The sequence below is a fragment of the Etheostoma cragini genome, chromosome 5 (assembly GCF_013103735.1).
Source record: "Etheostoma cragini isolate CJK2018 chromosome 5, CSU_Ecrag_1.0, whole genome shotgun sequence".
NCBI classification, from domain to species: Eukaryota; Metazoa; Chordata; class Actinopteri; order Perciformes; family Percidae; genus Etheostoma; species Etheostoma cragini.
In genome coordinates this window covers 18,119,268-18,137,557 of record NC_048411.1, presented here as the reverse complement: position 1 = coordinate 18,137,557, position 18,290 = coordinate 18,119,268, and the positions used below count along the sequence as shown (strand labels likewise).

Sequence of the window (18,290 nt, the reverse complement as noted above, 5' to 3'; positions counted from 1 at the left end):
AACAGTTAATTTATGTGATATAGCTGTTGTATATGATTCACAACATGCAACACTTTTGGGTTTCAATAGAAGACTAAAGGTTTGACTGTTTTCACGGTAGTTAAGATTGAGACACAAGGCTACCTCTACGCTGCCTCCTCTGCCCTTCCAACCCAAAATCTTAGATCGGAAAAATGTTTATTCAAGCCAATCACTCATTGTTACTTATGCCTGTTCAGCATGTCCCGAGTTAGGTTGGTGCAGGATACAAGTACTGTACGTGAACACACACACCTTTATGTAGAGTAGTGAATGTATGATGAATTGAAAGCCAATGTATTGTCAAAGCTGCCCAAAAGACTTGTGCAGATGTCCGTCTTTGTGCGTGAAATCAAACAGTCAACCTTTATTTCCTCACATCATTGTTTTCCATTTCATTATGTATTTGAAAAGCTAGCCTATTTTTTGTAAACACGAGAGTTGAACTGAAACTGCCAAAAAAGAATGTATGCAAAACATTCTGTAATACTTTCTGTACCATTGTCGGCCGAACAACCACGTTAACCCTCAGTACAGTAAACCGATGTTCACCTTTTCCTGTTTCTGGACCATGTTGTCATCGCTTCTATTCATTTTGAGTGACTGTTGCTCTTTTTGTACTTTGTCCATTTGTACAATTGTTTTTAAATGTTTATACTTGATTTTCAAACTGCCTTTTTTGTACATTTAAATTTATAATCAAACAGTGCAAGCTTTCCCCATGGTGTCTTGAAGACCATATTGTTTAAAAGTCTGCAATTGTGTGCTAGCTTTATGATAAGAATTATCAGCCTATATTGATGGATACAACTTATTGTGTGGGTGTGCATGTGCAATCTTTTCTAAAAAAAACAAAAACAAATCCAAATAAATTTGATATTTTGTATTTTTGCATGTGTGATTGAACTCAAGGAACTGACATGCCCCACAAATGTTTATTAGAATCATTTAACAGCAAACTGTGCCTAGATGTACACCCTACGAACATTATTACAAACAAAAATGTCAAAATATAGCATCCTTTTACTCCCCTCTGTGGACAGTTATCGCAACAAAATCACTGGAAGACCTGCTTATATAATTAACAGGTAAGATTTCCAAGATTCACACATAAAAAAAAAAACTTTTTTCCTTGCCTACATAAACTAATATTGGTAATGAAGATGTAAGTTAATACAACACGACATGTAGTCAGAAATATTTCTCATTTCAGGGCCGGCTTGAGTTAACGCAATTAAAGTTACTTGTGACATTTTACTCTGAACAATGCCATCTACTTAACAAACCTCAGAGTGTATTTCCAACAGCAGACAGGGTGCATCGTTGCTCATTTTAGCACATGTGCTAGCTTTAGACCTGGAGGTTTTGTCTTAGCTGTGTAAAACAAAACACTTGAACTGTATAACTTTATACACAGGGCATTCTGAGGCTAGAAATAAAAACAAACTCTTAGCACACACACACACACTGGAAAAACAACTTACATTTAAACTGAAGAGAACTTATGTAACAAAAGTTTACATATGGTTTTTCACAAGGTGATTTAAGAGTCACAGCCAAACAAATAGCTTGTGTTTAACCTTTTAGAGGTAGAAGAGGAGGTCGTCCAGTTTCACACCGGGCTCCCTGTGGATGCTCTGACCCACAAGAAATGCCAACTTGTGGGCGTACTGGCAGGGAGCGGGCACACGGATGATTCCCTATAGCACAAAGGAAGAAAATAGAGCATTTCAATTCAAAAAGCAATCTTTGACCTTTACCAGGTTACCCCCAGGGTGTTCAACTTAAACCTAAGACTTATAGACCTTTAAATAATACCACCTAGGATGAAATGGTATGCCAAATTCACAGCCATATAATGGAAAATCTGTGGATTTTATACCGGAGAAAATAATTCTTTACCATAGTTACCTGAATTTAATGCAACGTTTTGTTGAAACACCCCACAATACTTAATTCACAATCGCTTTGTTAAGTGCGTTTGTTCTCCGACATGGTTCTCACCTTATACTCAACCCTCACTCCGTTGGTCTTGTAACTGATCAGGGACCTGCAGGTGGGGCTTACAGCTCTGTGCTGAACTGACTCACACACAGATGCACTTGTCCTGCTAAGCTCAGCCCCATTGCCCTCCGCCTTGTCTGCCAACTTGTCCCCATCTCCGGCCAGATCCATTGACATTTTGCCCATTCTACCCGACAAGCTTACGTTCGCTTGTTACCAACACGGAGTGAGACGTTTCTTTCCTGACAACTGATTAATTTGTCTGAGCTTGCTCACCATGTCCATGGATTTATGATAAAACATGATGCACTGTTATTATAAATTCATGTGTCACGCACACTCCACGGTCAACAACGTAAAGAAAAACACTGACATAAACAGTTGCTGTACTGTCCTTTAACATCCACGTCAAACCAAATGTAGTAAATTGTAAAGACGCAAAAAACATTCACTTATGACATTAGATATGTATTTAATCCAATAAAAAGTTCAAGATCTTTGTCAATTAAATTAATAATTTGTGAATGAAACAACTTTTAAGACGCTGCGGGTACCGTGTTTACAATTTTATTATCGGACTAATTGATGTGGACTCTGATTAGTTGTTTTATGCCCAACTATATAAAATGCCCACTCCTGTACTGACTTTTTAGTACAATTGTAGTTAAGTTAAAACATTATTCAAAAATGTTTCCAGACCTTTGGCGAAAGTACAGCCAAGCAGTAGGAAACCAGCATATTAACACAGATTTCAAAGCCAGCCTACCTGCCAGTTGAAGTACATGTGACACAGTTTGTAGGTAAGACGCTGCATATGATCAGGTTTCAGGCCACTGGTGTCGTAAACAACGTTGTAGTGTGTTGGCGAGACGCTTCCACTGCGGACAGCCTGGCTCACTATGTAGAAGTCATACCTTGCAAACAAAGCTTGTAACAGTTAACTTAAACTACTAAAAATAAATTAAAAACATTCAGGAACAGATTAAAAAACAAACTTACCACTCTGGACGGGTGACCTCCGAGTCAACGACGGTACCTGGTGGAGGGTTGGACACCTTTCCATTGATGTGAGCAAAAAACCTGCTGCTGATGCGCTTCTTCACCACTACCACACTCAGCTTGGGCCTAGGATGAGCAGGTGGAGGGGCTTCATCAAAAATTGGCAATTTACAGTAAAATTACGCTCGTACTTATGGGTTTGGTGTGTGAACTCCCCCACTCAAATGATATGAAAGAAGTAAATAAGCCTACATCCAACCCAGAGCTCTTTGCATTTTTTGTTTCAGCCAGTGGAGGTCTTGATCACGGGTTACTACATTGGCAGCACACTAGAGATTTGACCAACTTGGACTTGAAAAACTCACACGTAGTCGTGGCCCATGGAACTGATGGAGTCCTTGATCTGTGTAACCTCATAGTTGACCACACTGTGCAGCTGACCGTCTCCCACTCCATCTCGGTACACAATGATGCGCGAAGGCAGGCAGTTATTGAACTTGAGATAGGCCTTCAGTGCAGCTGGAAAACAAATACAAAGTGATGTCTGTTACGCCAAGATTGCTGATAAAACATTCCTATGAAATAGACATTTGTAGAATTATGGAAAACAAATTACCACTCAAGGCCATCTTCAGTCCATCCATAATTTCCTGGCCTTTGTGCTGCAGAACACACTTTGAGAACCACCTTGACAAAGAATTTAGAAATGTTATGCAACTTATGGTTGTACTATGGCAACAAAGACAGGGAGGTCACAAAAAAAAACTGCTAAGCAGACCTGTGCAGATGTAAAGCACAACCTAATTCAGACTGTATACCAAGGTATAATATGGGAAGAAACTGTCAGAAACTAACCTGCTCATTCCTTGGTTGAGGCTGGCCACTAGAGCTCCAATGGACCTTTTCCCAGCAATGGTGTCATGGTAGCAGTCGATGCCCACAATCATCAGTTGTTTGAGCTGCACACAGAAGTGGGACAACTTAGGAGTAGTGTTCCAGTTATTATCGAACCAGCATTTCACATTACTTCTCCCTTAATTTTGAGAACACTTGGACTCAAAAACTCTACTAATGAATAGTCTGTCTCTCCATCTTGAGCCTTGGACAGACACATTTTTTAAGAAGCCTAGATCGGTTGAGAAATCTAAATAAGGGTACAGCTATAAGTAAGTGAATGTTACATTTGTAAGTTGCAAATACAGGAAATAAGCAAACAAAGCCCCCAAAACAAGATGGAGTGAAGATTGCAAACAGACCCCAAAAAGGATTCACCCACTTGGGAATCCCATTTAGTGTCTATTTTAATGTGACACCCTGTTATAAATGAAACATTACACTGTACCAGTTTCATTCTCTCATATCCGCTTAACAAATTTGGTTTCTCCAAAACACATCTTAACATTTTATTTCTTTAATGCCTAAATAAGTTGGTGTGCAAACCACTTACAGGGATTTCCACACTCCAGAGCTCTCCTCCCATCTTACAAGCCATCTGCAGAGCAATCTTGGTAGCTACGGTCATAAGTGTTTGAGGTTTGCTGATGGTACGGGAAACCACACACTGACTGGGAACAGGGCAGTCCACACAGAGGTACTTCTTGACACTATCGTACTTGTCCTTCCTGATGCTGGGGAGGACCACCACCACCTGATAAACAACCGGAAGGTCTGTCACTGCTTTGACACACCACATCTCTATGTCTCAAACGCCTTAAAGTTTGTGTGTGTGTTTGTGTGTGTATGTATATATGAATGCCAATTACAGATATTGTATAATACACTTCACATAGATTCATTCAGGCACTAACCATCTGTGTTTGGGGTCCAACATTTTGCTGCAGGGCTCTGAGAAGAGACTCCTGATGATCCTCATACTCAATCCTGAATAAAAATGACAGCTTGCAAAAGTTAAATGACATACCCAACCATAGCTGCTTATTTAGGTAACAATAAATTGACCAAAATGGCCAGTTAGTTACCTATGCCTATCTTAAACTAATGCAGTCTAATAGAGTTCTGCAATGTATCCTACCCTTATAGAGGTTAGAATGTGTTTCTATTGTTATTTAGCCCATTTATATCAATGAGGATAGAACAAGTAAACACTTCTCTGGCTATGTATATCAAAATACAATTGAACAAACAGAATCATCCACAATGATCCTAAAGTGAAAGTTTCAATAAAAACTAAACATTACCTTTGTGTATATTAGACTGCATTTGTTTTACCTGTGTGCATTAGATAAACTGGCCACCCCACTGCATTTAAATGTATTTTACACTCAAATATATAAATTACTTCGGATAAACTTATTATTTTTTTTTCAAGGATTTCAGGTACCTGCCTGAGCATCATACATCATTTTACTTTCTTCTTTTTTTTAATTTTTTTTTTTATCATTTTACTTTCTAAGGCCGCAGTTAGAAACTTTTTGGTGTTAAATTGTTGTTATACGCACATAACAGCTCTCTGCATGCGGAAACCGAGTGGACCCGAGACTCTGTTGAGGGTCTGCAGAAGGGACTGGGCTTCGTTGCCGTTACGACGGGTGTATAGCATGAGCCAGCTTTCCAGCACAGGAGAGCTGATCAGAGGCATCCCACGCATCTCTTTGGACCAGTCAGCTGCCCTGGGGTTGTAGTCATACTGGGAGACACAAATTATGTTAATGTTAATTAAAATCATACAAATAAATCAATTTAATCAAAAATAAATCAATTTAATTAAAACAAATAAATATAATCAAGAATGTTGTACCGATTTTGGTCCTTGGAAAATCCTCTCCGCTGGGAGGACTCTGCCCGTCAGATGCAAGAGCTGCTTATCAAAGTTGAGTCCCCACTTATCCAACTCCACCTGTGCATCAGTATTCCTATGAGATAATGTTTAGCATTTAAAGCCTGGGATTTTATGGCTAAAGATGTTGACAGAAAAACGTTTTTCAATTTCTGTGCATATGAACAGACCAATTATGCAAGATGCTGAGAAGAGGACAACTTGTAGGGGAAGACACACATTTAGATATATTACAGTGTCTAATTGTGACCAGGCCCCCACCAGGAAGTGCGCTAGGCTTTGAAGCCAATTCCACTTATCAGCCAAACAGAGGAATTACAACTTTTGCGTCCATCACGTGATGCCACAGGGCCCAAAAAGATTTCCCACAGTAAAAAAGTTTTATGTAAATCAGTGGATACATTTCTTCTTCTTTTTTTTTTTTCAAGCATTACAAACACCACAAAATTACTTGTTTCAGTATCAAAAGTCTGCCTGCGTTATGGGCCCCATAGTGTGGAAGCAGCGCCTGTCAAATGGGTAATTTTATGAAACAAAAGTTCAACTTTCCCGGCAATATGCGCCACTGAGCAACACTTAAATGCTGTATCTAGGTTTGATTACAAGTCCATGGTTGTGACAGGAGCTATGATAACCTTTCAAAATTTGTAGCCGTGATGTTTACAGCTTCTCAACGGTCAAGTAGGTGCTAATAATAATAATAATAATAATAATAATAATAATAGGAACTGTCCAGCAGTCTGGCCATGAATTGCTACAATGTTTGTCTAGTTTGTGCAGATCTTAGTTCAGTTACATGGATGCTTGCAGCATTTCTGACAAACAGTTGGCCACAAGTACAAAGATAAAACCAAGGATTATCACCTACGTCTGTATATTAGAAACAAATCTCTTGAGGCGTTCCTCTCTCTGCTCTGGTTCCAACTTGGTGTGGGTGCTTAAGTCCCTCATGATGTTGTAGTCAGCTCGCATCTTGTCAGTCAAGCCTGTCAAAGAACAATAATTTAAAAAATGAAAACAATTGTTTGAATAATTTCACTGATTATAGTTTAACATGGATGACATCCAAAAAGACAAACTGCTGTCATCAAAACCTACATAAGGACTTCAGACTCTGTCTACACTGCTACAACCATGTGATCGGAAAACTAGTCCACCTTTATTCCTCCACTTCGGTGCATATGATCAACAATGCCATTGCTATAGGTAAAGCAATACAACCTAATACAATATGTTGTAAGTAAAGTCACACAGGAGAATAAGATGGTAACCTGTAAGGTAGCACAGCTCTGGGATGAGCATGGCAGGGCCGGGAGGAGGTCCTCCAGAAGGACCCATTGCTTTCTTAACATGGCTGACCAGCAGGACCTGGTTCCCATCAGTGATGTCCAGGTTATATTGCTAGAAACAGAAAATAAATAGATATCATACAAGAATAGAAGTCGAAGAATAAGGTTAATATTAAGTTGCATTACTGACTATATTAAGCCAACAATAACGTTCTAAATGCTGTACTGAGTATGTGCCATTATGACTCAATGCAACATTAGTAGAAGCAGGAGAGATGAACTCAATTGTAGTTTTAGTAAAACCGATCATGTTGAGAGCATGACACCTACAGTTTTGTAGTAGTTCTTAAAGGAAATGTCTTTGTCTCCCCTCGTGAATGTATTGTTGGGAGAGTGATCCCAAGCAATGTCATCAATCCTGTAGGTCTTGTTGTTGTACCTTTAAAAAAAACAAAAAAAAAAACAGGATAAATAGTTGATAAAAAAAGTAAGACTTCTAAATTGTCTGTGTGTGTGTGTGTGTGTGTGTGTGTAAGTGAGTATCCGTGAAATGTTGCTCCTACTTTGTGAGGACTATGAGTCCAACAAGCTCCTTGGCGCAGATCTCAGGGAAGCGTTGATTTCCACACTTTTGCCTCAGGTTGGCCATAAAGTCAAGGACCGTCTCACTACGCAACACCTTGTGGCTTACGTCAGTACACAGCATAATGGATGACTCGTACCCCAAAATGGTTGTTGTGTAGCCAGGCCAGATGGTCAGCCTAGTATAGACAGGATCTTTTTTTAAATTTCCATCAGAATTTAGCGTTATTTGCCAAGTATGAGGACAGATACAAGGAATTTTTCTTTGGTGAAACAACCAAAACAAAATATACACACTAATACGTACACATCATTGAAAATTGTCTATTAACTGAATTTGTTTTTAGCCTTGACCACCACAATAACTCTTGGAAATGAAAACCTTAGAGATCGACCTTCAAATCATATTTCTTCTTCAATTGAAGGTAGCAAACCACCAGGTTTTACTATTTGTTACAACAGTATAAATATACAAAAGCAGGACTTCTGTCATGAAACCACCCAAAGAACTTATATTTGGTTTATTTTTTCAAAAACACAGAACCGTAACTGCTGTTGAGGCTGGTAGCCGATTTGGACCGAAACGTACGTTGTCAAAGGTTATTTGGCTTGTGTTTATATCATGGCAGTTCTTTATTCATCTATCAATTAGACCGAAAGAGCTAAGAGTAGATCCGGGCACCAAAACCTGGTGCCAATACGGCACCGTTATCACCGGCATCTACCAGACTAAATAGTGCAGTCTTCTCTTAACAGTTCTAGAGCTGGTCTGATGGTTTTTGTGACACATTCAGATTTTTTGCCATTTTCTGGCCTGACTGACCGTCATTTCTTAACTTCATTAGTTAGCTAATTGTTTTTTGCCATAATAAGAATTCTAACAGTTGTCCATTAGGGCTGTCGATTGTATCAACCTGACCTCTGCATAACACAACTGATGGTCCAAACGCCATTAATAAGGCAAGAAATTCAAGTGATTAACCCTGACAAGGCACACATGTAAAGTGAAAACCATTTCAGGTGACTACCTCAGGAAGGTCATTGAGTGAACAACAAGGGTTTGCAGCACTACCTAAAAAGCAAAGTGTGGCTACTTTGAGGAATCTAAAATACAAGACCTATTTTAGAGTTATTTCACACTTTTTTGTAAAATACATACTTCCATATGGTCATTCATAGTTCTGATGCCTTCAGTGAGAATCTACAATGTGAATAGTCATGGAAATAAAAAGAAACGCATTGATGAAAAGGTGTAACCAAACCCGTTCTCACTCCCGCTTGGTCATAGGCTCTCAGAGTCACATACTGATACCAAGTCTGGCACATGGGACTTCTGGGATCGGTTGACGTCATGGAAACTGCAGTTATTGGCTAAATTTGTGGAAAAGTTGTGGTGATAGGTCAAAATTGAGTGTCTAATAGGCGTGAAGTCGATTCCTAGTTTTGATGCCTGATGCGTGACACCTGGGAGGGACTGTACATTTAAAAAAAAGGCAAATGAATATACCTGTGCTGTGGGATGTTCAGTGGATCTTTGGGGTTGTAGTAGTTGCGTCCTATCTGCTGCATGTCGAGAATTCTCAAGATCCTGAAGAGATTAAATAACACCATTAATTAGATGATCCAAAATAATGCGGTGAATTCTATTGGTATCAAAGCTATTGTAATCAGATGTAATGATTTACTTCCGATGAAGTGAAAATGCAACACTCATAACTACAAGTACACTAATCACAGGCAAAGTCTATTAAGAGGATGTTTCATTTAACTTGGCTGATGCATTACATATTTCAGTTCTGTGTTTTATCAAAGACCTGGAAACTAGAAGATTTACCTTCTGAATATGATGTTGTAAAACTGAATGCACACTGGCGATGTAGGTGGCAGTTCATTTGTCAGGGTGACAGTTATCTGAACCTTCTCTCCATTCCTTGTCTCACTGTGGAGCACAGTTTCCTAAACACAAGGTTAGACATTGCAATACAAGAAAGTAAACCGTTTGTCTGGAGGGAACATTTTATAATTTGCCAATCAAACCTTAAAGCTGGAAATCCTAAGGACGGGAAAAAGTTTTAACAGGACTTTAAAATTGACATCCACTGAGCCAAAGGTATAGTGACATCAGCTGTCTCCATAAAGCTCCCAGCTAAGCGAAAGTTTATAATAGCTGCCAGAGTGACCTACAGCTGTCAGAGTTAGCTTTGACTTCATTTATTACGGTTTGGCATGGTTATTAATGCAGTTGGCATTGTTTGTAACTTACCTAGTATATGACAAATCGCTTTGGCTGTGCTTTCCAACATGATGTCGTGCTAACAGAGTACTATTAGCCTTTAAAACAGAGCCGCTTCACTACACTTAATATTTTCATTACAGAGTTCTCTGTTGATTTGTTTTTGTCGCTTTGTGATTGTGGTTGAAAATGAATGTAAAAGTTGAGTGCAGGTCCCTTTAAGGCCAAGCTAATGTTAGAAGTCCCTCAAGTGGACATAATGTGAAACAACCACATAGTTGTAGTGGCCTTGTTAATGCATAAGCCTGAGTAGTGTAGAATTGGGGTGCACGATTCAGAAAATTCCACGATTCAAAATAGATTATTAGTCAAGATTCAATTCAAAAACGATTCTAAATTTTTTTTAACCAAGTCACAGTATGTAAATGTAGTAATTTCTTTGCACACCCCTAGTGTAGCACATTATTAACAGGCTGCAATTGAGCAAACATCAAGCAAATATCAAATGGAATTCAAATGATGTTATTAATATTATAGAGGAAGAGTAACAGCATTAATTCTTACGTTCTAAGCTTGACTATCTTTCACAGTGTTAAGATTTGAAAGGTTTACAGGATCCCATTCTAGAGCAGTGGTATTGGCTTTGCGAGAAACAGCATGGGGCCATAATGATGGCAATCTCCGTTAATTGGTCAGAGTGCACTCTGGTCTAGTAGGGTGCAAGCTATTCTAGGGACTTGTGGACTCAAACCATTACAAAACACAGTTAACAATCCAACAGTGTGATTTTACAAGTTTCTTTCTCCCCTAAATTATTTATTCTTAACAGCTGGTAAAAACAGATGTGTCATTTAATACATGTTTAAGGTCGGAAGTACCAGATTACCTTGTTGTGCAATCTGTTAGGCAAAAAAAGAATCGCTCCATCAAAGCTCCGCGCTGAGCCAAGTACTTCCTCATGTTGAAAGAGGAGGGCAGATCTCAGACGACGAGCCTCCATTGGTGGTTTGAAGTCCACATGGTACTGATACAGCACCCACTGAGGGCGGGACACGATACGAAAGAAGTTTGCTGTCAACTGAATGGCAGCACCAGATGTTCCTGAGGAGGTACACAACATTTTTTAGGGAGTATTTAATAATCCCTCTCCACCAATTATGGCATGTACATTTGCACGTGTTACCCCCTAATTCCACAGGATGCGGAACGGCTCTTCTGCGCGACAGCTCCGTGATCTGCCGCCAGTCAACACCTATCAGGTCCGGTTCTGTTGCGGAACGGCTGCAGCCGGGACTCACATCTTAAGTCTTGAGGACCCCCGACATCTCGCAAATTCACGTTTAATAGAACCACAAAAAACTGTTTGTTTCCACCCAGAGGAATAGAAAGGAAACAACTGATGTGTTTCCAAGGTGTAGCGCGAGCATGTTCTTTTTTATTTTGAATTAACTGGACGTTTTGTTTGTGTTCGACTTCCTGTCCCGCACTATCTGCCATGTGCGGAATTGCTGCGGAGCTCTCCGGCAAAAAAAATAAGCTCTGCGTATCTGCTGTGGAGGACTGCGGATCGCCAGAGCTGGCACACAGCTGGGACACAGCCGTTCCGCAGTCTGTGAAAGTACACACAGTGCCTTTTATGGAAAGCAAATAGCAGATCCGCAGCGGTTTTGCATCCTGTGGAATTTGGGGGTTGGTGTACGTTCATGTAAAAGGACTTACCAGACTTTGAGTCCTTAACATGCTCCATAGCCTGCCTTGTGTTAACCCCTGCATCATGAAAATCCCGGCGGCGTCCACCTCTTTCGCCCAACTTCACCTGCTGAAATCCTCCTGAAATCTGTAGAATAGCTTTACAAAACAAGTGAGACTGTCACAACCAGTTTGTGTACATTGCGATGCAAAACTCAAACATTATGTCACACATTGTACAAGAGCAGGAATAGTTTGCACCCTATAGTTCTGTACAAGAGTATTATATACATAGGAAATGTTTAACGGAGTGTGTAAGCCTATTTTCCATGTTTGTTTAATCTCCTTGTTAAAAATGTTCAATTTCCCTGCACTGGTTTGAAGATAGCAGTCTCAAGCAGAGAGAAAAGGCGTTAACGTGGAACACTTATCACACTTTCCTTTCCCGCCCTCACATGTTTGTCTACACTACTGTGTGTGTATAGCAACAAGTACGTCTGATGTCCTGTAGATGCAGGACAAAGTTATGTAGGATTTATGAATGTGTTTGCAACAGCAGGCTAATTCACAAGAGTGCTAGTTTAAGTGTGAGCTAATATATTGTTCTGTTCATGTGCGCTGCAAGAGTTGTTTCCGTTATTGAATGCATTACTCAGTGCAAATGTAAGTGAGAATTTTTTTTTAACCGCAGTTTTGATGTATATTAGGTTATTACTGTTTCTCTGTTTAAAAGGTCCACTGTACTGTCGTTCTGCAAATCACGGACCTCTGAGTATCCGGCCTGAAAGAAGTTCAACTTGTAATTACTGCCCCAACAAGCAGGCACCAGCAAAGCCATATAATACCAAGTTTCCATCCACTTGTCAAATTATCTGAAGTTCGGTTAAAAAAAACTCACTCTGAAATAAAGCTGGTGAAAGTGTGTTTCCATCAAACGGCCTTAAAGCAAATAAAAACTGAATTGCAAAAGAATTCAAGCAAACATTTGTAAACAAAGTTTTTCTAGACAAAATGGATCATGCCATCTAACAACAAATGATCAATATTGCACAAGTTGTAGGAGTTATGTGCCAGCTTATAGCGACATATCAAGCTATAAGAAGAAAACAAGGGCACACCGCTATGATGATGCAGATGCAACTTTGCTTTTATTTTCCTTTCGGCACCATTGCGAGACAACTTTTTTTTGAGACAACTCTCACTGTTTGAGTGCCTTCCATTTACTCCAGAGAACGTCCCTCGGCTTTTAAGCTTTGCTGGCCATTTCCTTTTCAAGTTCCTGGTAAATTAAATTCAAAAAGTCTTGTCACAATGTTCCTCAAGTTACATCTGTCTTTGCTGACAACAGCCATGTGTGCAAACCATAGACTGTCTCTATATTGATAATAAATAGAAAGTCTATGGTGCAAACAGAGCGGAAATGCTGTGTATCGATCCAGAGAAAATCTGATGAGACTGAACATATTTCCTTTGAGTCAATATTCATGAACTTCCATTGAATTTACTGTTTCCATAAGGCACTTTTCATTCGATAACACTTAATTCGGACAAAAACGTGTGGTTGGAAACATAGGTACTGTCTATTTACAGAGGACACAAATGTATGTTTGAGCGTTTCTATGGTAACTGTTAACCCATAGTAGTAGAAATATTTTTTTTAAAGTACCCCCCCAGACGATATTGTGCATTGCGATGTTTTTACTGTTAACTGTCAATTTGTGCAACTATGAACCCTAATTCATAGTTGCACCACTCTAAAAATACTTAAATCCAAGGTTTCCTACCCAGACTGTGAAAAGCAAGGAATATCCATAATCCCTTTACAGAAACAAATTTATGACTTTTGCGTTTGACCATACCTTCTGCAGAATAGGGTCCTGGAGCACCTTTCTGTCTCCCTCTACCAACCAGCTCTCCCTCTGCGGGTGGGGAAGCTGCTGGCGCAAGTTCTCGAGCTTGGCTCTTTAAGAAAGAAAGACAATACATTTGATCATGTTTATAATTAAGCACACTGTTCAAACTAAGCTAAATATACAAAATCCCAATTGTTTATTTACATTCCGCAGTTCACAGTTGTGTGTCCTTCCTTTCTCAAGCAGAATTAGGCATTACACACCGTCCAAACATTCTTTGCACATTATGCCCTTAAACCCATTCAGCCTATTTTTTTTCTTTTACTTGTTGAAGTTATGTAGCCCTAAACATAATTTTCAACTATTCTGTAGCTGGCTAAACTGTCATGGGTTTTATTGCCCCGTTATCACTGTAAACGTTAACTATGTTTATTCATATTTCAATAAGCGCCTTGCTACACTTAGCCCTTGTTACAAAAGGACATTTATTTGGAGAGCTATCTATCTATACATACACACACACACACACACACACATAAAATCACCTTGATAATATTGCTGTGTTTCTTATTGCATATAGCTGATAGATGTGCAGATTGTTTAATATTACTTGTGCAGCCACGTGTTGATATTCAGGTTTTCTAGCAACGTGCAATCACCAGTAAACAGACCAGCGCTGTGGAGCCCCCTGCTTAGCTATGTAAGGTGTATTACACCGTTTGCTTTGTTATGGATGTGTGGTTTAATAGATGTAGCTTTTTCTCAGTTAGTGTTACTGAGCAGTATGTTACATTAATGTTAATTACTACAGAGAAATGAATGTAAACATTCAGTTTTGGTAAAAAAAATGTTAATAGCAATTAACTAACTAATTAATCAAATTTTAATCGCCATCACAATTTTGACTTCCCACAATCAAATTTGCGTGAACAAGCAATTAATTTTTTTAAAGCGTCATTTCATAGAACGCTCTGGGTTTTTTGCAAAGCCCATCTACCGCTACTAACCGTCTGCTCATGAGCCAGTCAGAGTAGTTCCCTGCACCCCGTGCAGCTTAGTTTCTGGATGTAGACAGTCACAGAGGACAGAGTAACGGGAGGAAAACAACAGATAGCAGTCGGTAATACGTCGGTCTCAAGGTTTACCAGTAAACGCAACACTTTGTCCCGCCTGTGTGGTTTTCAGACAACAGCAGTGAGCAGTTCTAGTAAAGTCTCTTAGCTGTTAGCTGCTTTAGGACGCACCGGTGCTTATGTCCTCGCATCCTCCGCAATGCTGTTTATATGGATATGGTTACAAAAAAAAAAAACGTCTGTAAAGCCGTGCCTGTGTGTGATCTCTCCTCTACTCTCTCTCCGCGCCCGGACACACAGCGGCCGCCGGTCCACACTTCTGACATTTGTCTACAGTTTAAATTTTTTATTAACACAGCTGTATATTGTTAAGTATGAGGGACAAACCTGTATTTGTAAAAGTGTTTCCGCGGGTAACTCTTCTATCGCGGCCGTCACGGCAAAGAACAGAAGAAGTTATTGAATGCAACTAACTTAAGTTGGTAGAGTAACAGCGTGAGAGACTGAGCTGCTGGACCTGGATCTGTACCTGGGCCAGAGATGTGACCCATGGCCAGAATATCATAGTTCATAAAAATGCAATGCAGCGCATTGTGGATACAGACGTTTCATACACACGACGTGTGTTTCCGCCGTTTGACCCGTGCTGGACCCGTTCACAATGATCAGCCGTCTCTCGGTGAGTAGCGTCCAGCACACTCCCTCTTGCAGTTATAAATAGCCTATGTGACGTTAACATTTGTTTCGGTTAAAAAACAACAAATAATCGTGAGAATAATCGCAATCAAAATAATCTTGATTATCATTTTGGCCATAATCGTGCAGACCTACCATCTACAGCATTTCCACTGGTCTTTTGTGAGCCAAAATTAAAGTCTGGTAAACCCCCTTTAAAGTCTCATACGGTGCAGCTTTTCCTACAAACAAGTCAAGTTTTAAACTAAATAAGCACCTAGATGAGTGAGGGCTAAACTACATTTTATTTTCGAGGAGAACATTATAAAAATGAGAAAAAAGATCCAGGAAATAAAGTTCCAGGTGTTTCCATTGCTGGAAAACTAGCCTCTAAATTTCCAGGCTTTCAAAGAGATGCAGTGGAACCCTAACAGTAGACAACTTATTACAAATCAAATTATATTGAAATCTATATGTCAATGCATCATGAAATGTGTCATTTTAATTGTTAGATGTTAACATTTAAAAAATGTGAAGTAGCACAAGCCCTATGCTGAGTAGATATGCTAAAGTATTATATACATTTTATATACCTACAGGCCAAAAGTTTGGACACATCTTCTCATTCTATGCATTTCTTTAATTTTCCCAACCATTTACATTGTAGATTATCATTGATGGCATAACTATGAATGAACACATGTGGAGTTATGTTCTTAACAAAAAAAGTGTGGAAAAACTGAAAACATGTCTTATGTTCTAGTTTCTTCAAAGTAGCCACCCTTTGCTGTTTTGATAGTGCTGCAAACCCTTGGTGTTTTCTCAATGAGCTTCATGAGGTAATCACCTGAAATGGTTTTCATTTCACAGGTTTGCCTTGTGGCCAGTGGAATTTATTGCCTTATTAATGGAGTTGGGACCATCAGTTGTGTTGTGCAGAAGTTAGGTTGATAAATACTCCGGAAAACTGCAAAAACTTTGAATGCAGTGCAGTTGAAAAAAACAAAACATGAGGCGCTACAACGAAACTGGCTCATATGAGGACCGCGCCAGGAAAGGAAGACCAAGAGTCACCTCTGCTGCTAAAGATAAGTTCACCCTAGTCACCAGCCTCAGAAGTATGATAGGCAAACCTGTATTTGTACCAGTGTTTCCGTGGGTAACTGCTATCGCGGCCGCCACGGCAAAGAACACAGACGATGAGAAAAGATAATATATATATTTATGTGTTTTAATGTCAGATGTGGTGCAGTGTGTTAGGGTCACCTATTAAAAGGAAAACATAAGAGTTAATAAAAGTGAATTAGCCTAATATGTAATGTTGTGGAATATGAATATGTTATTCATATTGGCAAAGCATAGATTGGCCATTAGGTTTGATAATTAAAACGTTTGAGTTCTTGACAATACTCTTAGTTCTAATACTTCTGGTTTAAAGTTCTCTAGATGTCTGCTTTATTTCACATTTGCAGTCAAAAGATATTAGATTGGCTACATATGGAAACATTAATAATTACTCTGTAGCCAACAAGTTCGGTGGAAGATTCACTTTAAAATATGTTAAACATTTGTGCATCTGTTCCGTCAATTGAATGCCCTTTATACTGATGCTATTGTAAATACATCTCCACTGAGCCATGCAGAAGCCTAATTTGTTAATATGGAAGTATAGGCTATATCCTCTTGATGATAGGGTCATTTCTTGATTGTCGCTTTGGGGCAGAGGCCCCTCGAGTGCCCCAGGAAATTGTTAATCCGTTCCTGCTTCTACTGCTATATAGATACCACTAGAATTACGCTTTCATATTTTTACTTTAGTGATATTAAATAAAAGATGGAATAAAACATGGTTCTAAATATCAAGGAGACATTGTCATGTAAAATGACCCGGAGATATTGACATTGCAGACGGCTCTTACCGCTCCAGGTGCAGCAGTGTCTTGGCCGCGCGCTCTGCCTCTTGATCTAGCTCGTGCCCGACCAGTCATTTTCGGAACGTCTTAAATGATGCTCTGTTTAAAGACACTCCACCATTAATGCAAAATTAGGAACAAATAATATAAGAAAACCTTTAGAAAAAAAATTACCTGGTAAATTAAACTAGATAAGTTGAAAGCTAAAAATATTTAGTGACTCATTTTTCTACAAACAAAAACTTGTGCCATCAAAAGCCTTTGATACATATAAGGAATCATTATTTAATTAATCATAATGTTGGCGCTACACAATTTCTAATGTTCCACAAACATGTTGCAGACAAGATGGCGCCTAATAATTAACGGTAAGTGCGGCCCAATGCTCAAGCCTTACCGTTTCCATGTGCTCAACTAGCGTTAGCTAACGTAATATGGAGGCTATGTTAGCTAATATTTGCATGCTAATGATACCGCCAAATAAAAATCTTCCCTTTCGCAAGATACGACACTAATGTATTACATTTAAAAGTTAGTTAAATCATTAAGTCGCATTGCCCTCATGTTAGTAGATTTATTAGCAATTACAGTAAGCTTCAGTTAGTTAACAGACATGATGACTAGCTATACCTCGCTGGATGGTAAAAATCTAAACATGGTTAGGAAATCTGATTCACACAAAACATCTACGTCAACATCAACGTATGTTGTATACATTTTGATTAAACTTTAGGTATATTTACTTTTGAAGAAAGCGTCTTCAGGCCCCAATTGATGAACGCAAGATTACCACAGGTGAATCCACTTAGGATACGAATGCAGTTTAGTTATAGGCCTCTTCACTGAGAGAATGAATGCGCTTGAACATTTTTATTGTTTTACTTTCATCAAACAATTCTTCAGTTTACGTACGGCATAAATATATATTACAAGTGCAGCTTTTCAGAATGCTTCTATTAACGACGTTATTGAAGGATTGCTAGTATTATGAGTAAAAAAAGCCTATGAACTATTTTTTTAAGCGCAGTGATCCGTTTAACCCAGTGCTGCTGTGTGTGCAATTGTTTAACAGTGCGAGCTCAATTGTGACCACTAGATGTCAGCAAAGCCCTTACAGTACATTTACAGACTGGGCTGTCTGTTGCCAACACCTACTTCACTGGGT

The 18,290-nt window shown here is 39.2% G+C and overlaps 1 protein-coding gene across 1 annotated transcript; it reads right to left on the bottom strand.

The window, feature by feature from the left end:
• Positions 1-934: 934 nt before the first annotated feature.
• Positions 935-17,946, bottom strand: piwil1 (piwi-like RNA-mediated gene silencing 1). The gene is made up of 21 exons (XM_034871036.1): positions 17,869-17,946; positions 17,132-17,222; positions 13,471-13,573; positions 11,642-11,770; positions 10,809-11,023; positions 9,524-9,645; positions 9,197-9,277; positions 7,671-7,868; positions 7,438-7,546; positions 7,090-7,219; positions 6,687-6,804; positions 5,780-5,894; positions 5,481-5,668; positions 4,830-4,902; positions 4,469-4,669; positions 3,877-3,980; positions 3,638-3,708; positions 3,387-3,540; positions 3,022-3,147; positions 2,789-2,936; positions 935-1,718 (listed from the first exon to the last, which is right to left on the bottom strand). Exons 2-21 carry the CDS (start codon positions 17,198-17,200, stop codon positions 1,602-1,604), a joined length of 2,571 nt encoding a protein of 856 aa, XP_034726927.1. The 5' UTR covers positions 17,201-17,222; positions 17,869-17,946; the 3' UTR covers positions 935-1,601.
• Between the last annotated feature and the right edge of the window lie 344 nt (positions 17,947-18,290).

Bases quoted from the DNA above. Each gene is read 5' to 3' on its own strand.
- piwil1 (XM_034871036.1), bottom strand. From the start codon at position 17,200: ATGACTGGTCGGGCACGAGCTAGATCAAGAGGCAGAGCGCGCGGCCAA. The intron at 9,646-10,808 runs GTAATCTGGTAC...CCTTGTGTTTAG, and splicing joins CTAACAGATTGCACAACAAG to GAAACTGTGCTCCACAGTGA. The intron at 2,937-3,021 runs GTAAGTTTGTTT...TTTGTTTGCAAG, and splicing joins GAGGTCACCCGTCCAGAGTG to GTATGACTTCTACATAGTGA.